Source organism: Pristiophorus japonicus, chromosome 16, assembly GCF_044704955.1.
Source record: "Pristiophorus japonicus isolate sPriJap1 chromosome 16, sPriJap1.hap1, whole genome shotgun sequence".
NCBI classification, from domain to species: Eukaryota; Metazoa; Chordata; class Chondrichthyes; family Pristiophoridae; genus Pristiophorus; species Pristiophorus japonicus.
The window spans coordinates 123,492,169-123,519,911 of record NC_091992.1 but is presented as its reverse complement, the minus strand read 5'-3'; the positions used below and the strand labels follow the sequence as shown (position 1 = coordinate 123,519,911).

The following is a 27,743-nucleotide window of genomic DNA, read 5'->3' as shown; positions in this document are numbered from 1 at the left end:
CTTGAACTGGCAGCATGCTCACAATGTGCTTTAAAAAAAAAAGGCTGTCTTGCAGCAGGAGCAGCAGAAGGCTGCGAAAATAGCTCCAGCGGGGATGCACGAGTGAGTGTCCCAGTGAAAAGTGCCTGGAAGAAGCTGTCCGCAATAAAGGGCTGTTTTAAAGCAGGGATTGCGCTAGGTACCAAGGCGTACGTCATGCTGATGTCAATGCACGGGCTCAACTGGAGAGGCAGAGAGTTGGTGCCCCGAGTGTGTCACTCTGTGTGTGTGTGAGAGAGAGAGAGCCTTACCTCAGTCTCCAAAAGCTGCAGTGTTGACATTTCTACAACCATCGGCGAGTGCCTTGAAACAAGTGATTGCATTGAAATCCAGTGATTGCATTGGAGCAGGACTTTTTGTTTTGTGTGTGGGGTGCACCCCGACACAGTTCTCACTGAGACTTTCACCCTTGCTGTTTTGGAGGAAGGCACAGTGAGGCGTTGCAGGTCGCTGCTGCTGGCGGCGGTGGGACAAGCCGGGCTCACACTGAAGTTTGGCTACTCGAGCTCCCGGGACTGAGCGCACAGGCGGCAGAGGTAAGAGTTCTCGCCCCGGGCACCGAGCACCGGCTCCAGCCCGAGCACTGGCTTTGTGTTGTGTCGTATCGTGTGTGTGTGCGCAAACAATCTCAACAGAGGAAAGCTGCACATTTAGATTTGCACAAATAACATTGCAGAATTAACATTTTTTTTTAAATAGTATAATTTAAAGCTTTTTTTTAAAGTAAAGCATAAGTTTGTGTTCATTTTGGGAGTTTTTGCAAGTAAAGATTTTGATTTGTGGTGAGATTGGATCCACCAGTGACTGAATGCAGTTCGTACTGCCCGAGTGTTATGCACTCCCAGTGGCTCAACACTTGAGCACCTCCAGGCCAACCTTAATTCTAAACTAGGACTTTAAATCATGTGCGGTATTTTTGCACTTTCCCCCACCCTGTTCTCCACTCATTTTTTGTTCTCCATCTCTCCTCCTGACTCCTGCTAGTTCCATTACTGGTGGATCTCTCGCATCTCCGATGTGGAATGGTGGGCAGGGGTCCCTGTGAGTTGCAACATCATTTTCAAAGCCGAAAGGCTCTATTGCGGCTAGTTCCAGAGAATTGTAAACCCCCTCTTTTCATTTTGCAATTTGCTAACTTGGGTAGGAAATCTTTCGGCCGTGTTTACAATGTTATTAACTCTTGGTAACTAGAAATAATTTGCATTTCTGTAGTGTCTTTCACATCCTCAGGGCCTCTCAAAGTGCTTCGCGGCCAATGTGAATTGTACTGGCCATTGTTCTGTAGGGAAACGCGGTGGCCAATTTGCGCACAGACATCAGTGAGATAAAGGCTGAGGTAACCTGTTCTGTGGTGTTGGCTGAGCGTTATACAGCGGCCGGGTCACTGGGAGAAGTCCCTGTTCCTCTTCAAATAAAAGATTTGGATTTGTATAGCGCCTTTCACGACCACCGGACGTCCCAAAGCGCTTTACAGCCAATGAAGTACATTTGGAGTGTAGTCACTGTTGTAATGTAGGAAATGCTACAGCCAATTTGTGCACAGCAAGCTCCCACAAACAGCAATGTGATAATGACCAGATAATCTGTTTTTTAAAATGTTGATTTGAGGGACACTGGGAATAACTCCTGTGCTCTTCAGAATAGCGCCATGGGATTTTTTTATGTCCATTTGAGAGGGCAGATGGGGCCTTGGTTTAACATCTCATTCGAAAGACAGCATCTCAGACAGTGCAGCACTCCCTCAGCACTGCACTGGAGTGTCAGCCTAGATTTTTGTACTCAAGCACCTAGAGTGGGACCTGAACCCACAACCTTCTGACTCAGAGGCAAGAGAGCTACCCACTGAGCCATAGCTGACACTTTTAATAATACAATGGGAGCTTTTATGCGTATTCAGAATGGGTGTTCAATCACCTAAGGACTCACTTTTAGAATGGAAGCAAGTCTTCCTCGATTCCGTCCATCTGATTACATCCATCTGACCAGGCAGTCAGAGCCTTGGTTTAATCTCTCATCTGAAAAATGTAGCATTCCCTCAGTACCACACTGAAGTGTAAGTCAGAATTATGTGCTGAAGTCCCGCAGCGGAGCTTGAACCCAAAATCTTTCAACTCCGAATTAAGGCTACGACTGCTGTGCCAGGCTAACACATTTAAGAACGTATCTCCCCCTGAATAGTGATTCCTCACCTCTGAAACTGGACATTGAGCAAGTTACCCCAACTATTGGGAAAGCATGGCCTAGCCTGACCCTGCTCTGCACTGTTTACATATGCACACCTTTCAATCAATAATCATTGCAAGAAATCTCAGCAGGTCAGGCAGCATCTGTGGAGAGAAACAGAGTTAATGTTTCCAGTCTGTGCCCCTCCACAGATGCTGCCTGACCTGCTGAGATTTCCAGCATTTTCTGTTTTTTTATTTCCGATTCCAGCATCTGCAATATTTTGCTTTTGAATCAATAATCAATAGTCATGGATATTTTATTTTCCTTTTCCTAGTCCTTGGATATTGAGTCTGTTTGTTATGCTCCTTCTGCTGGCTTTGGTTTAGACCGGTTTAATTTATACTTGGTCTAATATGTTACATTCTAGGCAAATGATCATTTCATTAAATCTGACTCTTTAAATTTTTTTCATTCTATAGCACATTTTGTTGATATTTGACATTTTTATTTCATGTTTTTGTTCATTGATCAGCAGCAAACAAACTATTATTCATCTATAAGACCAACATGCTCTATTACCGGAAAGGAACATTAAGAATTGGGCTTCTGTAATTAATAGGAAGATGAAGAACAAGATGTTCACCAACATTATTCAACTCTGAGTTATGCATTAGGACACCCTTCAGATTATCTGTACAACAAGTACAATCATAGAATGGTTACAGCACAAAAGGAGGCCACTCGGCCCATCAAGCCCATGCCAGCTCTCTTCAGCTAGTCCCACTTCCCCGCCCTTTCCCCATAGCCCTGAAACTGTTTATCCTTCGGGTACTTATCCAATTCTCCATTGAAATTGAATCTGCCTCCACCACCCTCTCGGGCAGTGCATTCCCGACTCTAACCACTCGCTGCGTAAAAAAAGTTTTTCCTCGTGTCGCCTTTAAACCTGTGCCCTCTGGTTCTAAACACTTCTGCCAATGGAAACAGTTTCTCTATCTCCTCTGTCTACACCCCTAATTTTTCTGACCGTACCCTGTTTTTTATGTGTAGTCTGTTGAAATACTATAGTAGGTGGGGGCAGACTATTTGGGCTGCTGTGCTCTAATCATGCAATTTGATAAATAGTGATATCCGGATTTATTTTAATGACTTGTAAAGTAATGATAATGATGAAACAGTTCTAGCTTCTAACTTGCAAAAAAAAAAATTAAGAGCTTTAGATTTAGCACTTTTCACACATACACTATCGGCAATGAACTTGCAGTTTGCGAATCTAAATTATTTTCAGTGAAGGGAGTTGAATGTATATTTTTTTTATTTGTTCTGGGATATGGGCGTCGCTGACAAGGCCGGCATTTATTGCCCATCCCTAATTGCCCTTGAGAAGGTGATGGTGAGCCGTCGCCTTGAACCGCTGCAGTCCGTGTGGTGAAGGTGCCCCCACAGTGCTGTTAGGGAATGAGTTCCAGGAATTTGAGCCAGCAACGATGAAGGAACGACGATATATTTCCAAGCCAGGATGGTGTGTGACTTGGAGGGGAACTTGGAGGTGGTGGTGTTCCCATGCTGCCCTTGTCCTTCTAGCAGGTAGAGGTCGCGGGTTTGGGAGGTGCTGCCGAAGAAGCCTTGGTGAGTTGCTGCAGTGCATCTTATAGATGGTACACACTGTAGCCACGGTGCGCCGGTGGTGGAGGGAGTGAATGTTTAAGGTGGTGGATGGGGTGGCGATCAAACGGGCTGCTTTACCCTGGATGGTATCGAGGTTTTTGAGTGTTGTTAGAGCTCAGCAATTGGATATATGCTTAGAGGGGAACAATTTGTAGGGCTATGGGGAGAAAGCAGGCTAGTGGAACTAATTGGATAGCTCTTTCAAAGAGCTGTCACAGGCACGATGGGCTGAATGGCCTCATTCTGTGTTGTAAGATTCTACAGGTTGGATCTTGACTTAGTGCGATAGTGTATTCAGGCGGTATTCACAATGTACAAGCCGATGAACGGCCTGTGCGGGACTTTGCAGATGACTGTGCGACTGAGTGGTAACACTGCTTCACAGTACCACACTGTGTGGGCACTTGTGACACCGATCACTGAAACAGCAGTTCGATCTGGAGATGGTCACTTGGGAGGGGAAATATTTTACTCATTATGAGGCTGTAACTATGGTTACATACAACACTCGGTGATCCTAAGTGACTGCAAAAATGTGACAAATCTCATTAGTAAATAACAGACTGGGTCCAGCTCTATAAATATACATACACTTGATTTGTTTTCATTATTCAACGTTCCAATGGTCAAGTTTTAGTTTGAAGTCCCTGCAATGAGGTGGGGAAGATTTTCCCCAGTTGGGTTCTTTGGTCAGCACTGAAGACACGCTGTCCTTTTGCAAAATGTTTTTCATTTAAAAAAAAAGTTTGTAAATTACTCACTGAAAGAGCGGCATTTCCTTTGTGCAATCATAATTTGAGCACACGGACAGTAAACTCAAATTTATCAGCCTTGGCTCAGTGGGTGACACCTTCGCCTCTGAGTCAGAAGATTGTGGGTTCAAGTCCCACTCCAGAGACATGAGCACATAAATCTAGGCTGACACTCCCAATGAACTGCTGAGGGAGCGCTGCACTGTCAGAGGTGCCATCAGATGGATGCAAAAGATCCCATGCACTATTTTGAAGAGCAGGGGAGTTATCCCCAGTGTCCTGGCCAATATTTAACCCTCAACCAACATCATTAAAACAGATGATATGGTCATTATCACATTGCTGTTTATGGGAGCTTGCTGTGCACATATTGGCTGCCCCGTTTCCTGCATTACAACAGCGACTACTCTTCAAAAGTACTTACTTGGCTGTAAAGCGCTTTGGGACGACTGGTGGTCGTGAAAGGTGCTATAGAAATGCAAGTCTTTCTTTTCTAATAGAATTTCAGATTAACATTTGATCCAATTGGATCTGGACTGGTCATTTGGGTCAGGGGGACATTGGTGCCCGTGGAAAGATAGTCCTGTATATCTCAGCACCTTCAGGAGAGGAGTGGGGGAATGTGGCAAAGGAATAAACGGTGTGGGGGGAAAAAAGGCAGGCAGCCCTACTCCTTTGATAACTTTAATTGCGTTCCTGTGTGCATGAAGCTTCTTGCACGGGGTAGTTCTTGTACAAGAGTACATTTTTTTTTAAAACAGACATGGTAAATTTCTGTTTTTAAAAATAACAGCGAAAAAAAACATTCCTGAGCATGTAATAAATTGTTTATCCCAATGGCTGGTTAGAATTTAAATTGTCATGATGATGTATTTTATTTTAAAAGTAACAACAGGTTCATTGCCGCTCCTCCCAGTGATACCCATTTGCACTTCTCCCTGCTTTCGAACCAGTGCAATAATCTTTCAACGACAGACTGCAGTGTAATTTGATAACCTATAACCCACCCCCCCCCCGTGCTCTTTCCTTTTCTAGATACCGTGACAAAATCCATTTTCGGATCGAGGAAGTTGAGTGGAAGATGATGCCGAGCAGACTGCGATGCCCGTTGTGGATCGGTCTCCTTCCTGTGACTGCAGCCACTGCTCCGGTGGGATGTGCTGCCAGCCTCGACTCGCTTTACTTCAACCTCTGTGATTTATCAGCTGTCTGGGGGATCGTGTTACAAGCTCTGGCCAGTGCTGGCATTCTGAGTTGCTTTGTGCTGGCGTTGGTTTTATTAGCGAGCATACCCTTTGTCCAAGACGGCAAGAAGAAGAGCACTATCGGGGTCCAGCTTTTCTTCCTGTTTGGCACTTTTGGGCTCTTTTGCCTGGTGTTTGACTTCATCATCAATAAGGATTTTGCGACCTGTGCCTCCAGAAGGTTCCTGTTTGGGGTGCTTTTTGGCATCTGCTTTTCGTGCTTGTTGGCCCACTCTTTCAGACTTAACTTGCTGGTAAGGAAAAACACTGGTCCCAAAGCGTGGCACGTTTTTATCCTGGCACTCTCCCTCAGCCTTGTGGAAGTGATAATAAACACCGAATGGTTGATAATCACCATCGTAAGGTACAACGGCACCAATTCTGAACCACTTGGAGATCCTTGCAATATTGCCAACATGGACTTTGCCATGGCTTTAATTTACGTGATGCTGCTGATCACAGTTACATTTGGTCTCGCTGTGTCCGCTCAGTGGGGCAGTTTTAAACACTGGAAGAAACATGGTGTGTTTATTCTTGTCACAGTTTGCTTCTCCAGTGCGATTTGGATTGTCTGGATTGTGATGTACGTTTATGGCAATGATAAAGTAGGAAACCCAACCTGGAGTGACCCGACACTGTCCATTGCGTTGGTTGCCAATGCCTGGGTGTTTGTCTTTATCTACACCATCCCCGAGATCTGCCACCTGACAAAAACTAGTACGGAGCAGAATTACGTTGAAGAGGTGTATCCAACAAGAGGCGTGGGCTATGAGACCATCTTAAAGGAGCAGCAAGCTCAGCACATGTACATAGAGAACAAGGCCTTCTCAATGGACGAACCCAATGCAGGTTAGATCAATTTTGTTGTGGGTCCTTCCAAAGTTTCTGAGACGTAGATACCATTAGTTGAGCATCTGGGCTGGGGCTGTCTCTGGTAGAAATCTGTACCAAGTAGCCCAGTATGAATTAACCAAGCTGCTTTCATCTGTATCGGGCGATTGGTTTGATTGCCAGGGAGTCATATGTGTGGCTTTACCACATCTTCAGCAGCATAATTATCAGTCATTGTTGTTGCATATGGCTTTCTGTAATTACAGTTGCATCAGGCAGATATTTTATTTAAAACCATTGCTGCATTAATTGTTGAAAGGCAACTCACTAAGTTGATAAGTGAAGAGAGTGCAACTATACCATGAGCACTAGCAATGGAAATGGAAAGCTGTATTGTAGAAGTTTGCACTCTATAAATGTAGCTTTACAAATGTAAAATGATAGGTTTTCATAGAGTGGATACAGAGAGAGTGTTTCCACTTGTGGGGAAGAACATAACTAGAGGCTATTAATATAAGATAGTCACCAAGAAATCCAATCGGGAATTCAGAAGAAAATTCTTTACCCAGAATGGTGAGAATGTGGAACTCGCTACCACAGGGAGTGGTTGAAGCGAATAGTATTGATGCATTTTAGGGGAGGCTAGACAAGCATATGAGGGAGAAGGTCATCGAGGGTTGTGCTGATAGATTTAGATGAGGAAAGATGGGAGGAGGCTTGAGTGGAGCATAAACGGCGACATGGACTGGTTGGGCCGAATGGCCTGTTTCTGTGCCGTATATCCATGAACGTTGAACTTTCTACAAAGACAAGCAGGAACAGGTTACACATATTTCTTGGAATGGACAGTTTAGAAAAATGAGACTCCTGAAATCTTCCGAAATGGCAGTAACATTTGAAAGAAAGTATTAAAGAAATGAATTATTTTATCATAACTTAATTTTAAAAAATTAGTAGCTAGCTGTCTCAAATGATTGAATAGCTCTTTCCCAACCACAAGTTCACAACCCACGGTTGCCCGTCACTCAAACTTGCTCGTTCTCAGTTAGATGGGTCCTTCACAGGGCTGCAAGACAAAGCAAAGTGTTGCACCTTTAAAAGAGTGAAACTGAAGGCTGATTCAGCCTTTGGAAACAATTCCCCAAGCTGGTCGGTTTCAGGGGTATTGTCATAAAGGAGAACAGAACTCCTACCATCTCACCCTCCTGTCTGCAAGGTTATGGAGGAAGCAAGAGAACATGGGTAAACAACTAATTCGTAAGAAGAAATTAGGATTTCCATGTGGTGGGGGGCTGGTTTTGTACAGCTGGCAGGCATTCAATGCTGAAATTATCACCCATTACAGCAGTGGGGGCGGGGCAAATTAAACCAGTGCAAACGAGAGCAGAGGACACTTCTAACCTTGAAGTGTGGCCGGGTGCAAAGAATTTCACATCTGTGTTTTTGTCACTGCTGCCTCTTGTCTTTCTGTGAGGGGCTGGAGTCCTGTATGGATGAGCAGAAAACTCCGGCCATGCCTTAAATTAAATTATTGATACCAAAAATAACCCTAGTTAATGCAGAGTGCAGAAGTAAATACACACTCCACCTCCTAACTCTCCTGTTTTACACTCGTTGGTGGTCGAGTCATCCTTAACCAACCCTGGGCTAATCCAGAGATTGTGAATCCAAATCCCAACATGGCACATTGACAATTTTAATTTTTTTTTTCAAATCTGGAAAACAAAAGCTGGCACCAGTAAAAGTGATCATGAAGCTATGCTGTCATGCATTGTAAAAGCCCAACTGGCTCATTAATTTACGTTAGGGAAGGAAACCTGCTGTCCTTGCCCGGTCTGGCCGATATGTGACTCCAGTCCCACACTGGTTTACTCTTAACTGCTCTCCGAAGTGGTCTAGCAAGCCACTCCGTTATTCAAGAAGCCAGCTCACCACCATCACCTTCTCTGGGCAACTAGGGATTGTAATGCAAAAAGCAAAATACTGCGGATGCTGGAATCCCTAATAAAATCAGAAAATGCTGAAAATCTCAGCAGGTCAGGCAGCATCTGTGGAGAGAAAGCAGAGTTAACGATGACCCGAAACATTAACTCTGCTTTCTCTCCACAGATGCTGCCTCACCTACTGAGATTTCCAGGATTTTCTGTTTTTTTTTTATTAGGGATTGTAATGTATTTGTTTCTTTGGTTCTTTGCTTAAGAATTCATAGCAACACATTGCTATTGAGGACTAGTTGGGTTTATTAGCAAAAGGTTTAACAATCACGCTACACATTACCAGTTCACCCACTAGTCTCACAACCAGCTCCCTTTATCGTGGATCCCCCGAGCCCAACTGGCTGGGGTTTTATTGAGTCTTGTGAACATCACGTGACTGGCTAAGCCACTCCCAACTCAACAGCTCTACAAACCTGTGAGTATCCTCACCGGCGCATACGTTGCAAGGATGGTCCTGCCAGCGTCACTCACACATCGTAGGAGCAAATAAAAATAAAGCGTTGGGCGCGCTGATAGCTGACCCAAGTGGCTATTAGTTATTTCTGAGCTTTGCAACATAGAAACATAGAAAATAGGTGCCAGAGTAGGCCATTCGACCCTTCGAGCCTACACCACTATTCAATAAGATCATGGCTGATCATGCAACTTCAGTACCCCATTCCTGCTTTCTCTCCACACCCCTTGATCCCTTTAGCCGTAAGGGTCACATCCAACTCCCTTTTGAATTTATCTAACGAACTGGCCTCAACAACTTTCTGTGATAGAGAATTCCACAGGTTCACAATTCTGAGTGAAGAAGTTTCTCCTCATCTCAGTCCTAAATGGCTTACCCCTTATCCTTAAACTGTGACCCTTGGTTCTGGACTTCCCCAACATCGGGAGCATTCTTCCTGCATCTAACCTGTCCAATCCCGTCAGTATTTTAAATGTTTCTGAGATCCCCTCTCATTCTTCTAAATTCTAGTGAATATAAGCCTAGTCGATCCAGTCTTTCTTCATATGTCAGTCCTGCCATCCCGGGAATCAGTCTGGTGAATCTTCGCTGCACTCCCTCAATATCAAGAAAGTCCTTCCACAGATTAGGAGACCAAAACTGTACACAATGTTCAAGGTGTGGCCTCACCAAGGCCCTGTACAACTGCAGTAAGACCTCCCCGCTCCTATACTCAAATCCTCTCGCTATGAAGGCTAACATGCCAGTTGCCTTCTTCACCACCTGCTGTACCTGCATGCCAACTTTCAATGACTGATGTACCATGACACCCAGGTCTCGTTGTGCCTCCTAATCTGTCACCATTCAGATAATATTCTGCCTTCCTGTTTTTGCCACCAAAGTGGATAACCTCACACTTATCTACATTATACTGCATCTGCCATGCATTTGTCCCCTCACGTAACCTGTCCAAGTCACCCTGCAGCCTCTTAACATCCTCCTCACAGCTCACACTGCCGTCCAGCATAGTGTCATCTGAAAACTTGGAGATATTACATTCAATTCCTTCGTCTAAATTATTAATGTATATTGTAAATAACTGGGGTCCCAGCACTGAACCTTGCGGTACCCCCACCAGTCACTGCCTGCCATTCTGAAAAGGACCCGTTTATTCCTACTCTTTGATTCCTGTCTGCCAATCAGTTCTCTATCCACATCAATACATTACCCGCAATACCAAGTGCTTTAATTTTGCACACTAATCTCTTGTGTGGGACCTTGTCATAAGAACATAAGAAATAGGAGCAGGAGTAGGCCATACAGCCCCTTGAGCCTGCCCCGCCATGTAATACGATCATGGCTGATCCGATCATGGACTCAGCTCCATTTCCCCGCCCGCTCCCCATAACCCCTTATTCCCTTATCGGTGAAGAAACTGTCTGTCTATCTCTCAAATTTATTCAATGTCCCAGCTTCCACAGATCTCTGAGGCAGCGCATTCCACAGATTACAACCCTCTGAGAGAAGAAATTCCTCCTCCATCTCAGTTTTAAATGGGCGGCCCCTTATTCTAAGATTATTCCCTCTAGTTCTAGTCTCCCCCATCAGTGGAAACATGTTCTCTGCATCCACCTTGTCAAGCCCTCTCATAATCTTATACGTTTCGATAAGATCACCTCTCATTCTTCTGATTCCAATGAGTAGAGGCCCAACCTACTCAACCTTTCCTCATAAGTCAACCCCCTCCTCTCCGGAATCAACCGAGTGAACCTTCTCTGAACTGCCTCAAAAGCAAGTAAAACCTTTCATAAATATGGAAGTAATTGCCAGCAGGCCATGCAACTGCAGAGGGCATCATGGCTGTCCCTGATCACAGCCTCCAGCAGGGGTTAATGGCTTGCCATCAGGAGCAGAAACCCTGGCTAGTTTTCCCCTCACAGACCCAAGAACGCGACAGTCACTTGCAGTGTCCCTATTGCCCCTCCCCCCGGGCTGAATTCAGTTCGCACATCTGGAATGCAGTTAGCACACATCTGAAATTGAGTTTGAGAATGCGTAGCCTGTATGGATAAATTACTAGAGGGATTAAACTCCCCGAGAGCCCAATGACTTGTAAAATAAAGTCGACTATTGTTTTTCTCTGGATAATATGACTTTGTCTATTTTCTCCAGCCAACAAGCCCAAGTCGCCTTACAGTGGTTACACTGGTTACAATGGACAGCTCCGTAACAGCGTGTATCAGCCAACTGAGATGGCATTGATGAACAAAACCAACGTAAGTTGACTTAATTTATTGACATTTTGATAATCATAATGATAAGGTTTCATTTCATATGTCTGGATGTGAAGCACAAATAATTTATTGCAATATAGCAATGGTCAGAGGGGTGGGAGTGGTAGATATGAGTCACACACAGGCTATTTCTGCACAATAAAGTCGTCTTTGTATTTATTATTGATATTGACCTACCATGGATTACCAGCATTTAAACACAATTGTTTCCATGTTAATCATAAGCCCAGTTATCCGTGTGTAAAGGACTGTTGACTATAGCTGGAGAGACAGAGCCTATGGCACTCACTTTAAAAAGCAGTTCTAGGAAATTCCAAATTGTGACCAGTAAAAAGACACACTTCTCTTACTTCATCTCGCCGTAGCTCCTGCTCATAATGGTAGACTGTTGATGTACAGGCTCACGTGCTAACACCTTTTTCCACTGCTGGACACAGTTTATTCTGAAGGAGACATTTATACCCAGCGTATCCAATGTCTTTGGTGGGCTACATGTGCATGTGAAAATAATACCAGTTTCTCCAGTGAGGTCCCAAGGTTTGATCCCCAGCCTATGCAAATGTAGGTATCTTACGATTGGCTAGAGAAAGGTGGGAAAAAAACCATCCAGGGTCCTGCTCCTTAATATTGTCCAAAGACACCTTGTGTGTTTACGAACGTTGAGTGAGAACAGAGTGAAGTTTCGCTGAATTTAGCCGACACGGTCAAATCATCTGCTTGCTGTCCAGACTCTCTCTCGATTAATGGGCACTTGACCGATACCAGAGGACTGCGGACACCCAGGGAATAGCACGCCAACCAGAAGCAGGAGAGTAGAAATTCAAATTGGCAAAGTTCATGTATGAATGTTTAATGTGCTCAGACTGCATTCCTGCATTTTTGTAAAAAAACACAGGAAATTAATGAGTCCATTAAATGTTTGTCGATGTACTGCACTATCAGAAGTTCTCTCCTAACGTCTTCAAAAGATGGAGGGAAACAATTGAGAGAGACTATGTGCCTCCACAGTATATCAGAATTAGTTCCTGAGTTTAAATATAAGTGAGGTTTTAAGTTTGCAGTGTGTAAATGGCTGCTAAAAACAGCAACTCCTAATCGGCGTGCTCGAGTTAAAATTGTCACATGATCTGCATATAGTTGAAACTAGAAGGGGCAGCACTTTACCAATTTATAAAAGTGCTGCACTGTCAGAGATGCCATCTTTCGGAAGAGACGTTAAGCTGAGGCCCTCCTCATCTGCTCTCTCGGATGAACGCAAAAGATCCCATGACACTATTTTGAAGAAGAGCAGGGGAGTTATCCCTAGTGTTCTGGCCAATATTTATCCCTTAAGCATCACATTAACAGTTTATCAGGTCATCATCACATTGCTGTTTGTGGGAGCTTGCTGTGCACAAATTGGCTACATTACAACAGTGACTACACTCCAAAAAGTACTTAATTGGCTGTAAAGCGTTTTGGGATGTCCTGGGGTGGTGAGGCATACTATATAAATGCACGTCCTTTCTTGTGCTCATTGTATGCTTTTTGAAGTAAAGATGGATTTTTAGCACTATGCTTAATTAATTTTTGATTGACGATGAAGTGTGATTTTTACAAATCTATGAGGGAACACTAAAATACTCTTGATCTGAAAAGTAGGAAACCAGTCTAGCAGATCATCTCATTGTTTATATAAATTTATAAAGAATATTTAGGAGCTGCCAGTCAAAAAGAAGAGGGGGGTGGGGGGTGGGGTCTGCCCATAAAATGATTAGCACATCACATCATAAGAACATAAGAAATAGGAGCAGGAGTAGGCCATTTGGCCCCTCGAGCCTGCTCCGCCATTCAATAAGATCATGGCTGACCTGATCTTGGACTCAGCTCCACTTCCCTGCCCGCCCCCCATAACCCTTTACTCCCTTATCACTCAAAAATCTGTCTATCTCCTCCTTAAATATATTCAATGACCCAGCATCCACAGCTCTCTGGGGCAGAGAATTTCACAGATTTACAACCCTCAGTGAAGAAATTTCTCCTCATCTCAGTTTTAAATGGGCGGCCCCTTATTCTAAGACTATGTCCCCTAGTTCTAGTTTCCCTATCAGTGGAAATATCCTCTCTGCATCCACCTTGCCGAGCCCTCTCATTATCTTATAGGTCATGCACAACTGTGGTCCATAAATTGCATTGACAACATGTGGGTTCAAACAACTAGTTTTGATGTTGAAATCAGATTAAACAGTTGTAACAGTGTATATAATAAACCTTTCCAAATTCAGAGCAAATCTGTCTCAAAGCCTGCGTTGAAATACTTATAGCTATTAAAATGAGTTTGTGCAAGGAACACCAAGTTGGAGAGAGATTAGGTGATGTCAGGAATCTTGTTTGAGAAATTGAACACCATCAGAGACTTGTTGCTCACTTTAATTATCTGTTTCAGTAAGCGCGAGCTGCGTGTGCTGGGCTTTGACTGTGAGAGTTCATGTGAAAGTCTGTACTTTCTCGGTGAGCTGAACCACCCCAATGGTTCACAGGAATTATTCTCTTTTCTTTCCCCAGATATTTCTCTCCCTTTCTTCTTTAGCACTACTGGCATCTAACCACTGTACATGTCTGCCATACTCCTGAGTGTCTTTATCATCTGTCGGCACTTGCCAGCCACCATGGCTGCGGCGTGTGTGTTATTAAGTTTGGCCTGTTGTGTGTAGGAGGGTACGCTGCTGTCTTATAACCTTGTAGCTGATGTGTGCTGGTATATTGCTACAATTCCTTTTCTCCTTCGACGTGCACTATTCTCTGCCTCTACAAATAGCATCCTCTGCCATAATCTGTCGATCTCACCACAATTTCAAATGTTTCTAGCGCTGTTTCACTGTTGGTATTTTTTACATTATAATTCAGTTTTAAGAGAAGAGAACCAACAAAAGGAAGTCTTCATCCTGCCCCCTCTCCCAATACTACAGTTTAAGATCTTGTTCCAATTTAATTTGAGTTTCGAGTTTCCCTTTCGGCCCCCCTGTATCAAGACGCCACCTCCTGAACTGGGAAAAGACCCAAAGGATCTGCTCTCACACTTCTCACAATGCTTCTCTTCAGCCAAGAGCTCGGAGCTGTGAATGCTGGTGGAATGATAAGCTACCCCCGAGAGCCCCTCCCCAGCTGCAATGTATTTGCTTCATGGGCTCTTTGCTGAAGAATTCAGAGCAACACATTGCTATTAAGAACGAGTTGGTTTATTAGCAAAAGGTTTACCAATCATACTCATCATCATAGGCAGTCCCTTGGAATCGAGGAAGACTTGCTTCCACTCTTGACATGAGTCCTTAGGTAGCTGAACAGTCCAATACGAGAACCACAGTCCCTGTCACCGGTGGGACAGATAGTCATTTGAGGGCAAGGGTGGGTGGGACTGGTTTGCCGCACGCTCCTTCCGCTGCCTGCACTTGATTTCTGCATGCTCTTGGCGATGAGACTCGAGGAACTCAGCGCCCTCCCGGATGCACTTCCTCCACTTAGGGCGGTCTTTGTCCAGGGACTCCCAGGTGTCAGTGGGGATGTTGTATTTTATCAGGGTGGCTTTGAGGGTGTCCTTGTAACGTTTCCGCTGCCCACCTTTGGCTCGTTTGCCGTGAAGGAGTTCCGAGTAGAGCACTTGCACATTACACACTACACATTACCAGTTCATTCACCAGGCTCACAACCACCTGCCTCATCGTGGATCCCCCGAACCCTACTGGCTGGGGTTTTATTGAGTCTTGTGAACATCATGTGACTGGCTAAGCCACTACCAACTTAACAACTCTGCAACTATTTTAAAATAACTTTGGGCTAGAATTTCCTAACTGACCTCCAGCACCTGATTGCTGCCCCAAAAGATCATCGCCAGCGAAAACATCCCAAAAAAAGGGGAAAAAATCTGCCCAGCGAAAAAAAAAATGGGCGTTGCACCCCGATTCTCGGCGAGACGGTGAATTTTGGGTCAATTGGGCGGTTCTTAAAGAAAATGGGTGATAATTAATACATTTACCCCGAGGCTGTGGGTTGGACCTAGGAGGAGAACAACACTAGAAATATATTTTCAAAAAACATAACACAAAAAAATCATTAAAACATTCTTGGGACACTTTTAACTTAAATCACCACAACAGAATTTTAAAATAATTAGTAAAAAAAAAACAATTACTTACCTTTTTCTTGCAGAGCTACTCACCTACTGCTCAGCCCCGCTGATTCTCGTGGGCGTTTTTTTAAAAACTTACCCATGGGTCACCGCTGAGCCAAATATCACGCTGGGGCGATCTGCGGATGGTGCATGCCGACAGTCCGCTCCCCAATGGTACCTCGAAACCGCCAGCGTAACTCAGCTGGCCAATTTCTCGCCGACCCGGTGATCGCCCAAAGCAGCAAATACCGTCCAGAAACCAGGCGGTGAGCCACTGCAATTTCTAGCCCCTAAAATCAAGTGTCCCTTTTTGGTAAACATAGAACATAGAAAATAGGTGCAGGAGTAGGCCATTCGACCCTTCGAGCCTGCACCACTATTCAATATGATCATGCAACTTCAGTACCCCATTCCTGCTTTCCATAGCCCCTGATCCCTATAGAGGGAACAATAACCCTCAAATTTACAAATTAACAGGGAATTTTGCCAAGTTAAATTAAAATTCTGTTCCCGGGGGTGATGATGCACTCCAGTCCCTCCAGTGCCCACCCCTCTCGGAAGGCCACGAGCCTACCGGTGGGCACCGCATGCTCCCTCTCCAGGGATGCCCTGGCGCGAACGTAACCGCGGAAGAGAGGCAGGCAGTCGGGCTGAACGACCCCCTCGACCGCCCGCTGCCTGGACCGGTTAATGGCTACGTTGGCCATGCCCAGGAGCAGTCCTACGAGGAGGCCTTCCGACCTGCCCGCTCCCCTCTGCATCGGGTTCAAACCGGTGAGCATCCTCACCGATGCATATGTTACATCAGCCTTTGTTCCGCCTCAGCATTTCCCAGCTGAGATTAGGAGGTTACCGCAGGCCTGAAAACGCAGGCCTGTTAACGTTGCTCGGTGCATCAGTAACAAATGGCACGGGATCACCGGACACTTGTTGCAGTTCAAATATTTAACAAGACACAAAACTGTGCAACGTGACACTACTTTGACCTGTGCAGTTAGGTGTGCTACAGGAAGTTAATACTGAACATTTGCATCGACATATAATGGTTTTTGTTATAACTTAGCATTTCATATAAGAAACATCGGGGGGTGGGGGGGAACTGCCTCTAATTTTGCTGGCTTTATTCATTTATTGAAAATCACTTTCGTGGTATTCAATGACAAATGTGCTGTATACAACAACAACAACAACAACTGCTTGCATTTATACAGAAATGCGTCCCAAGGCGCTTTACAGAAGAATAAAGAGAGAGCAATGGATGCCAAGACAAAGGTGATGATATTGGGAGGGATGACCAAAAGAGGTGGGTTTTAAGGTGGACCTTTAAAGGGGGAGAGGGAGGCCGAGAGGCAGGGGGTTTAGGTCAGGAATTTGAGCAGTGTGGGGCCTAGGCGGTTGAAGGCACAGCCGCCAATGCTGGGGTTGATGGTGGGAGGGAAGCAGAAAAGGCCACGTTAGAGGAATGGAGAGTTTGGGGTGATTGTAGGGCTGGAGAAGGTTAGAGAGATAGGGAGGAGTGTGGCTGGCAAGGGATCTAAATGAGAATTTTAAATTGGAGCCTTTTGGGAGCCAGGGTGACTGGTGACTGAGACTTGATGCAGGATAAAGGGCAGCAGAGTTTTGGATGAGCTGAAGTTTATGGAGGTTGGGAGGGCGGGCAGGAGAGTTTTGGAATGGTCACGTCTAGAGGTGGCAAAGGAATGGATGACTGTTTCAGCAGCAGATGAGCTATGTTAGAGGTGGAGCTAGGAGAGGGCATGGTGCCAGAATCTCACTTTGGGATCGAATAGGACGCTGAGGTGGCAAAAAGGTTTGGTTTAGCCTGAGACAATGGCCCGCGAGGAGGGTGGTGGTGAGGATGTGGAGTTTGTGGCGGACGGCAAGGACAATGGCCACAGTCTTCTCGATGTTTAACTGGAGGCAATTGCAGCTTGACCAAGACTGGGTGGTCGGGCAAGTGGTCTGATAGCACAGGGGCAGTGCAGGGGCTGAGAGGTGGTAGAAAGGTAGAATTGGATATCGCAGCGTGCATGTAGGAGCTGACCCCTTGTCTGCGGACGTTGGCATCAAGGGGTCATTATCATAGGCGGCCACAAAACATTCGCTGCACCTCCGCCACGATCTCTCACCAAGCGGGGTATCGTGAAGGTGGGAGAGCGTGAAGAGAAACCGTTGCTGGAGATGATCTGGCTACGATTGAATAGATCAAAGTGGAACCAAGCAAGGGCAGTCCCACAGAGCTGGACAATGGAGGGAGGTTGTTGGAGGTGGGTCAGAGTTACAAAGGAAACAGTCCATTTTCTAAATGGTCGCATTGGCACAGGTACCTCTGTCTAGCCTCATGGTGTTAAAAGCAGTGGAACGTAAAAGGGAAGAATGTGGAGAGCTACAGAGCCACGAGACTCCGAAATGGTTAGTGACCCTGTCACAATGCTCCATCCTCGAGTCGTAACTGTGACCAGAGTCTTGTTCACCCACAGCAATGTTTAAAACATTCTATCGCGGGAAAGAGCTGCTTTCAACATTACAACAGTGACTGCACTCCAAATGTACATCATTGGCTGTAAAGCACTTTGAGACGTCCGGTGGTCGTGAAAGGCGCTATATAAATGCAAGTCTCTTTTTTTCTCTTTTCGCAAATAACTTGCGACCAATGTTCCCGCTAAGGTGCGCGGCCGCCCTGTAACCGGCGAGGCCCCGCGCGCGGCGATTGGCGCGGCCCGGCGCGCTGTAACGGGCGAGGTCCCACGCCAGCCACACACCGGCTTTTACGTTGTACATACCGTGCCTGCGCAGACATTTAAAGGGACTGCAAAATAACATTGCGCACAGAACAAGGCGCAGTTCACAGGGAACATTCCTGGTGACTGATTTTCCTCTCTCTTCAGTCGGATGGTGTGGGATTGATGTGGGATGCAGCTGTTTTACCAAGTGCTATGCTGAAAGAATATCTGAGCGGGAAGGGTTGACATGACCTTGGGAAAAGTGCTTATTTACTGTGCTTGCTTGACCAGCACACTCTCATGCAGCCTTGGGTTTGACGTATCTTTACCATGAGGGACGGCCATATAAACTATTTACTTTGACATTTTGAGTCTGAACTATTGCCGCAGCCTTTCAAGGATGGCCGTATACCTGTATAATATCGAAGCCCGCACGCTGAAATAGCGCAGCCTTTTGTCATACACAGCAGAGCAGAATCATGAGCCGTGTGTCGCAATAAACTTTACGGAGCAGCAAATGGGATGAGAAGCCTGTATCAACATATGGGCTTGGCTGGAAGTGGTGTTTGTTTTCCCTGACAGTGTAAAAATCAGCTGAATATTGAGCACAGCCCCAGGTATTTGCAAGGATCTTTGATACGGCGTAATGATAACAGTGCATATTTATGTATTGCTGCTTTTGATGAAGACTGCCTTATTTCTCCCGGTTTGAGCCGCCTGTTTCTTTGCTTCGCCTTTCATCGCTCCTGCCAAAGTCTGCTGGCAAGGAACAAAGAGATACTGTAAAAAGCAAAGTATAAGCTCGCCCCGAGATTTAATGTCGGATGTCCAATTTCAACAAACAAGTGTTTTCATTTTGAAAATCTTAACGGCGCTGGCCAACTCAGCTACTCCTCTCTCTGCTGCTTTAGCTCTCTGCTGCTGGGTCTGACCTTGCCAGTTATACCTGGCGTGAAACACTGCAGCAACTGTCGGCCCACGAGATGTGGAACAATTACTTTATGCCCCATGCCAGGCACTGCGGCTCTTGCAGAGGTGGAGGTGTTCTCCCTTTTGCTGGGTCATGGAAGTCCTGCAGAATTGCCACTTTTATTTTGTTTCAAAGACGGGCAACATAACGGAGAAATGTTTAAAGTATCAATGGATATTGCTCAATAAATAGGCACACTAGGGTCAGGTGCAAGAATTTCGATAAGTAAAATCAAATGAATTTATAAATGGTTGTTAAAAAAAAATTAGGTAGTCTGTCTTGAAATTGAAAATAAATTAGCTCTTAATTTTTTTTAAACAAGGCTAGTTCATCTCTGAGGTAAGGAATAGAAGGTGTGATCAATTAGTGGGGTCTGGCCTGACACGGGGTACTTGCTAGGGACAGGTCGGATGCCATGTTTGAGTGTGACCAGCACAGCTCCATTCCTGTTGCAGTCCGACTTTCTTGCTGAGAAATTCGGGTGCGTCCATTGTTGGGTGTGTAGGGGTGGGGGGGTGGGGGGGAGAGGAGGCAGGAATCATTCCCTGCGCCTGAATGGCGAAGCCTGTGGCGCTCCCAGTATTGGGCCTCGGGCCTCATTCCCATCGAGCCGGCCAGGTGCCAAGGGCAACAATCGCTGATGAAGCGCGATGGAAACTCGGGCCCCTGTCGCAACGGCCCTCCGGTAAGTGAGGTAGGGGGGCATTCAGGGTGGGGGGGGGGGGAACAGGAGGTGATCAGTGTCCGTCGTGGGAAGGGGCTGTTTGGGGGGGGTGGGGGATGGATGATCTGTGTCCACTGTGGGAGAAGGGGGCTGTTCGGGAGGTATCGGGGGTGATCGGAGTGGGGATGGGTGGGTGATTGGTGTCCAGTGTGGGGGAGGGGACGTTCGGGTCAGGAGGGATCGGGGGTGATTGGAGTGGGGGGGTGGGGAGCGGGGGGATGATCGATGGGCAGTGTGGGGGAGGGGCGTTCGGGTAAGGAGGGAGTGGCAGTGATTGGGTGGGTGGGTGGGGGGGCGGTAATTGGTGCCCAGTGTGGAGGAGGTGAGGGTTCCAATGTCCAGTAGCAGGCCCTGTTCTTTGAATATGGACTCAGATGGAGCACGCAGTTAGGGACATCTTAAAATCTTGCCTTGTTGGTTGCAGCCTGCAGCAGTCACTTTAAGGACGTCCTGTTAGACCGCATGTAGTCCTGGTTTTCCTGAGTGCAGTCAGCGTTTGGCTGCTTCAGGGCAAACCAATCTTGCAGTGGAGCTGGGGCCCTCAAATAGGTGTTGGGGTTCCTTATTTGCATATACATACAGTTGGCCTCCGCATCCTTGGCTCGGGGAGAGGAAAAACCCATCGGAATCCCAACCCTGCTGGAGATGACCACGTTTGGACATTGGTCGAGGGCAGGATGGCGCTTAGCTGGGGTGACCCCCTACAGTTGAGCTCACTGTCCAGTCTCAGACCCGAGTAATGACCACTTGGGCAAGGTGGGTTGAGGCCTCTCAGTGCCCAGGGTGCCAATGCCAGCAGGAATGCTGTGCCTTTGGAGGAGGAGCGTCAATTGGCAAATAAATAAAGAGAAAGTGATACAGTATCTTTTTAAAACTGAGCAGTTATACAGAGAAACCACCACTAACAATCCGACAGATAAGCTTTAATAGTTCTATTTATAATAGTTCTACATCATTTGTACTGAGATGCAAATTAGTTAGCTTACTTAATTTACACGCGCGCAACTGTTTTGCGTAGACATTTTGCACACTGATGGTTTTGTGACGTGTTTCCGTTTGTCACAGCCCCCACATTACGGGTCCCCGCGCTGTATCCTCGGCATGTTCATTGTTTTTCTTTATTTTGTAGATTTTTCCTCACTCCTTTTGTGTTTTGTTCCTCAAGCCGTTAGAAAATCCCTATGACCATTATATCCCGAGGGTCACCATTAACCAGTCTGCGTTTTCCAGTAACGCCTCCACTCTCCGCGCGGAGGATGCATTCGCGGCTGGGAGCCGGCAGCCTGCCCAGCAAGAGGGCAGCAATGGACGGACATTTTAACACCCACTTGCATGGCCACAGAGAGACGACCAACAAAATGTATGACTTTCAATCTGTGTGTGTGTGTGTGTGTCTCTCTCTCTCTCTCTCTCTCTCTCTCTCCTTGGGGTGCTGAGGTAACGTGCAAAGGAGGTTGTTAGCCAAGTAGAACTAATCGGCTTCTAAGTATCAGAGATGCATGTTGAGGTGACCAGATGAGAAACAAAGATATCATGCTGGAGTGGGGAAGGCTATTGGGTATGTCTTTGGGCAGATACCCCAACACTCTAGACTAGATGCCCTTGCATTTAGAGGTCTAAAAATATCTAGTGTCCTCAGCTCCTTTTTTTCTATTTGAGGTCGAGCTGTTTTTTTTTTTGAGCTCCGAAACTAACTGGTTCTGTCCAAGAATTATAAACCCTACCTCCCTGGGTCTTTCCATCGTCCTATAACTCGATTCGCGATTACCTGATCTATTCTTTCCAGCCTGGGTGAAGCCTACACCACGGGGCCTGGACTCTCTCGTTTTAAGGCTACAGGCAACGGGCGGGGGGGGGGAGTGGGACTAGCTGAGGTGCTCTTGCAGGGAGCCGGCACGGGCTCGACGGGCCGAATGGCCTCCATCCGTGCTGTAACCGTTCTGTGACTTCTCCACCAAAAAAAAAAAAATAAAAGACAGATGCCTCCCATCCAGGCCCCAACAGGCACAGGGTCCCATGCTGCCTTCCAGTAACAAAACCATGTGTTGTGGCTGTGGGGCATTTGCTCATCAGACCAAATGATGCACAGGCTTCGCACAAAACTTTAGGAATAAGATGAGGGGCCCCCTCTTTTCCCCCCCCCACCACCCCACCCTCCCTACCCTTCCTGTAGGCCCTGTGTTTGTTTATTACTTAACTGCATCTAACTGGTATATTTGGAAAATCTGCAGTTGATTAAGGGTTTTGACTGTATTCCAATGCTCTTTTCTATCTACACTCGTGGCCCATTTGTGGTTGATTCAAAATCTGCAGGCAAAAGTCCAAATAAATGGCGATTATGTCCGTGAGCTCCTAAAGCCTCAGTGCAGACGTACCCACATAATTGCTGGCACTCCTAATTTACATTGGTTCAGCTGACTGGAGTCAGGAGCCAGGTGTCACTACAATGGCGAGCAGTTCGCATTCTGTTGCCAGTTTTGCTGGCTAACTCATGCGGTTTAATTTATATTCTGATCCTGTTCTCTAGGAGGTTCTTTTAAATTCCTAGGCTGGCTCCTAAATTGTGTGTAACTGCCCCACGCATTGCGGTGAACATTAAACTTGGACAATCGCAAATAACTATGTACTTGCATCGGCTGCACAATTTTTTTTTTTGAAACAGGATTTTTGGCTCTGCTCATTTCGGGGCGGTGATGGCGGCGGGGCAGTTAAGTTTGCGCCCAGGGACAGTTTGCGCCTCAGCAAAATTGGGCGGCCGGGCCCCGAGTGTGGGGCGGAGCGCTAAAGGAGGCGTTACACACCTCTCTTAGGGCACTAGGCCGGCGGAGCATGTTAAAATCCCGAGCTAAACACTCGGCCTCAGAGCTCTGTAAGAGAGGCCTGAGGGAGAAAAAAAACCAAAAACATTCCCCATAAATAACTCACGCCACCACAACATAAGTCACATAAAGGACGATCACACTTACCCGAGGTCGACATTACTTACCTGACTGCAGCCCGGACAGCCCGCTTTTACAGGCGATCCCAGCACTGCACTCGAGGGAGCGCTTCGGATCGGGTGGGAGTCGGGGTGTTGCACTCCGGCTCGCCTTATCCCGGCGATAATACTCTGCGCCCCACTGAAACCGGCCCTGAAAACCACGACGGGGTGCTGGAACTTGGTCGCCCTGAGAAGCTCACCACCGCCATTGCCGCCCCCTCCGGGGTGAAAACGGAGATGGCAACGAGCCGAAAATCAACATTTCAGCACACATACTCTGGGTATTTTTTTGGACTGAACAATCGAGTGTGTTAATCTAAAATGCAACTGTAACAGCTCTAATTGGTCCTGGATTTATGTTGGTTTGGTTTTCTACTGAGCCATTTGACTTTTTTCCAAAATATATATTCAAATTTATCCCCCAACCCTCCCGTCAAAAATTCAACCACAAACTTCAGATAAAAAGTTCTTTGACAGTACGGGATATATTTCACTAGTTCACATTCCCGGTGAGGGGGCTTTTTCTTCCCACTCTCCGGAACTTGCAATTTGTGCTGCTGATGCATGAGTTTCTTTGCCAGCTGTGAATTCGTAAAATCGACCCTTTCATCTCTGAATGAATATATTTATATATATATTTTTTTAAACGTGCTTATTAAACCTATTGTCATCTAAATAGTAGGGGTAAGCGTTTGTGTGCTATGTGTAGAAATATCATAAATGGGTTTGTGACGATTAAGGGACATGCTTTCATCTTTCGTTGAAAATTTAAAAAAAAATACAAATTTAGATGAATTGTGTGATTTTTTTTTTCTCTGCCAAAAATGAGTGAAATCATACACCTGTCCTTTTTTAGAATGTCACGAGACAATGTGAACAGAGCGAACCTTCACAAACACATTGATAACCATCACTACACATTGAGGCCCAGAAGAATTCTTAGTCCACAGATCCTGTGCTTCTTCCCGATATATGGGCCTCATCCTCATTTTAATCCTAGTTGCAATCTAGACTAATGCTCATTCTGAACTAGTGTGTGGGAAATGTTACTGACTTTTTAACACTTTATTTTACCAGAAGTGTGTTCTCCAGAAATGAAGTCGGATTTTTTTTCTCCCCCTTTTTTATGCCAACAGCCTTAACCACCCATCTTTTTTCTTGATGTGAACAGGTCAACTCCCAATATGGAAATTCGCTGTGGTGAAAGGAGTCTCTCTGTCGACCCTTCATGACGTAAACCAAAAAACTGAAACTTCAGGCCTTTGCTGATATCTTTTGTTATTCTGATGAGCGACAGCGGATCAGAGGGAGGTGAATCTGGCAGACTGGGCACTTGCCTGAAAATGAAGTGGATCGTTTACTGTTGCGTCCTGAAGAATAGCCCCAAGCAACTGGGTTTAAGCACTGCTTAGAAACTGAGTCAAGCCACAGTGAGCACGTAACCACACAAGGCAGCGTGCAGACTGAACTGTCGCCATGTGTCCTCCACGCACATTGAGCAATATATTCATAGTCTTTACGAACTCGGCTGAACAGATTTCCCAAACCCGCGACCTCTACCGCCTAGGAGGATAAGGGCAGCAGGCGCCTGGGAACACCGCCAGCTCCAAGTTCACCTCCAAGATACACGCCATCCTGACTTGGAAATATATCGGCTGTTCCTTCATCGTCGCTGGGTCAAAATCCTGGAACTCCCTCCCTAACAACACTGGGGGAGTTCCTTCACCACAAGGACTGCAGTAGTTCAAGAAGGTGGCTCACCACCACGTTCTCGAGGGCAATTAGGGATGGGCAATAAATGCTGGCCTTGCCAGCGACACCCACATCCCATGAACGAATAAAAGAAAATGCAAAAGATATGATGTAATAAGACAATAATCACGTGCAGGCAATTACCTTTTCAGTGCAACTCCTTGTAAAAATGTTTGTGGCTCCCGCCTCCCCAGTCACAAGTAGAGAGTTGCAGGATCAAAAGAGCAATGAAGACATACTAGCTAAGGCTAAAGAAGGCAACCAGAAATGTGCAGCAGGTTACTCAGCATTTGAAAGGGAGATGGGTTTAATGGTTCATGTGGACCCCTTTTATCAGACTATCGAAGGTTCCTCTGACGTGATAATTCAGTCACAATGCTTAAAAACAGAAATGGTCCACTTTAAGTTTAAATCAACTGAAGAATATCCACTGGTGGCCTCTGTGTTCGAATGTGACACACACCTAGGAATGGCCTGTGCGTCTTCAGGTTAAAGTTGTGCTGTGTTGAGACTCCAGTCAGAATGCTATTCCCGCAGGGTTGCAGACTAGGACAGAATTTGACATCTTATTTTGCGGTGCAGGCTCAAAGCATACAAGCTGCAACTGAAAAGAAGCAGATCACACAAACTGTTGTGAATCGATCAAAATTAATCAAACCAAAAACAATTGGGTTTTCTCTCTGCAAAGTGTTGCTTTCTGAAACAACAATCTTCAGTTTTGTTGGCGACAAAAATTGCATCTTTCATTAACATAAAGATCTTTGCAGTATGTGTACAAGTGGCGACATGACACTGTCTATACTGCTCAATGGGGAGAGCCTGTACTGGTCTATACTGCTCCATGGGGAGAGTCTCTACTGGTCTATACTGCTCCATGGGGAGAGCCTCTACTGCTCCATGGGGAGAGTCTCTACTGGTCTATACTGATCCATGGGGAGAGTCTCTACTGGTCTATACTGCTCCATGGGGAGAGTCTCTACTGGTCTATACTGCTCCATGGGGAGAGTCTCTACTGGTCTATACTGATCCATGGGGAGAGTCTCTACTGGTCTATACTGCTCCATGGGGAGAGTCTGTACTGGTCTATACTGCTCCATGGGGAGAGTCTCTACTGGTCTATACTGATCCATGGGGAGAGTCTCTACTGGTCTATACTGCTCCATGGGGAGAGCCTGTACTGGTCTATACTGATCCATGGAGAGAGTCTCTACTGGTCTATACTGCTCCATGGGGAGAGTCTCTACTGGTCTATACTGCTCCATGGGGAGAGATTGTACTGGTCTATACTGATCCATGGAGAGAGTCTCTACTGGTCTATACTGCTCCATGGGGAGAGCCTGTACTGGTCTATACTGCTCCATGGGGAGAGTCTCTACTGGTCTATACTGATCCATGGAGAGAGTCTCTACTGGTCTATACTGCTCCATGGGGAGAGTCTCTACTGGTCTATACTGCTCCATGGAGAGAGTCTCTACTGGTATATACTGATCCATGGAGAGAGTCTCTACTGGTCTATACTGCTCCATGGGGAGAGTCTCTACTGGATCATAGAAACATAGAAACATAGAAAATAGGTGCAGGAGTAGGCCATTCGGCCCTTCTAGCCTGCACCACCATTCAATGAGTTCATGGCTGAACATGCAACTTCAGTACCCCATTCCTGCTTTCTCACCATACCCCTTGATTCCCCTAGTAGTAAGGACTTCATCTAACTCCTTTTTGAATATATTTAGTGAATTGGCCTCAACAACTTTCTGTGGTAGAGAATTCCACAGGTTCACCACTCTCTGGGTGAAGAAATTCCTCCTCATCTCAGTCCTAAATGGCTTACCCCTTATCCTTAGACTGTGTCCCCTGGTTCTGGACTTCCCCAACATTGGGAACATTCTTCCTGCATCTAACCTGTCTAACCCCGTCAGAATTTTAAACGTTTCTATGAGGTCCCCTCTCATTCTTCTGAACTCCAGTGAATACAAGCCCAGTTGATCCAGTCTTTCTTGATAGGTCAGTCCCGCCATCCCGGGAATCAGTCTGGTGAACCTTCGCTGCACTCCCTCAATAGCAAGAATGTCCTTCCTCAGGTTAGGAGACCAAAACTGTACACAATACTCCAGGTGTGGCCTCACCAAGGCCCTGTACAATTGTAGCAACACCTCCCTGCCCTTGTACTCAAATCCCCTCGCTATGAAGGCCAACATGCCATTTGCTTTCTTAACCGCCTGCTGTACCTGCATGCCAACCTTCAATGACTGATGTACCATGACACCCAGGTCTCGTTGCACCTCTCCTTTTCCTAATCTGTCACCATTCAGATAATAGTCTGTCTCTCTGTTTTTACCACCAAAGTGGATAACCTCACATTTATCCACATTATACTTCATCTGCCATGGAGAGAGTCTCTACTGGTCTATACTGCTCCATGAGGAGAGCCTGTACTGGTCTATACTACTCCATGGGGAGAGTCTCTACTAGTCTATACTGCTCCATGGGGAGAGTCTGTACTGGTCTATACTGCTCCATGGAGAGAGTCTCTACTGGTCTATACTGCTCCATGGGGAGAGTCTCTACTGGTCTATACTGCTCCATGGGGAGAGTCTCTACTGGTCTATACTGATCCATGGAGAGAGTCTCTACTGGTCTATACTGCTCCATGGAGAGAGTCTCTACTGGTCTATACTGCTCCATGGGGAGAGTCTCTACTGGTCTATACTGCTCCATGGGGAGAGTCTCTACTGGTCTATACTGATCCATGGAGAGAGTCTCTACTGGTCTATACTGCTCCATGGGGAGAGTCTCTACTGGTCTATACTGCTCCATGGGGAGAGTCTCTACTGGTCTATACTGCTCCATGGGGAGAGTCTCTACTGGTCTATACTGCTCCATGGGGAGAGTCTCTACTGGTCTATACTGATCCATGGAGAGAGTCTCTACTGGTCTATACTGCTCCATGGGGAGAGTCTCTACTGGTCTATACTGATCCATGGAGAGAGTCTCTACTGGTCTATACTGCTCCATGGGGAGAG

General features: G+C 46.1%; 1 protein-coding gene across 2 annotated transcripts; it reads left to right on the top strand.

Annotated features, from left to right (window-relative positions):
• Positions 1-237: 237 nt before the first annotated feature.
• On the top strand, positions 238-26,462 carry gprc5c (G protein-coupled receptor, class C, group 5, member C). Of its 2 annotated transcripts, XM_070858224.1 has the most exons (5): positions 238-575; positions 5,661-6,718; positions 11,303-11,406; positions 21,154-21,348; positions 24,140-26,462. In XM_070858224.1, exons 2-4 carry the CDS (start codon positions 5,707-5,709, stop codon positions 21,307-21,309), a joined length of 1,272 nt encoding a protein of 423 aa, XP_070714325.1. In that variant the 5' UTR covers positions 238-575; positions 5,661-5,706; the 3' UTR covers positions 21,310-21,348; positions 24,140-26,462. The 2 variants fall into 2 exon arrangements, with proteins under 2 accessions (XP_070714325.1, XP_070714326.1); XM_070858225.1 differs by lacking the exon at positions 21,154-21,348.
• The last annotated feature ends 1,281 nt before the right edge of the window (positions 26,463-27,743 follow it).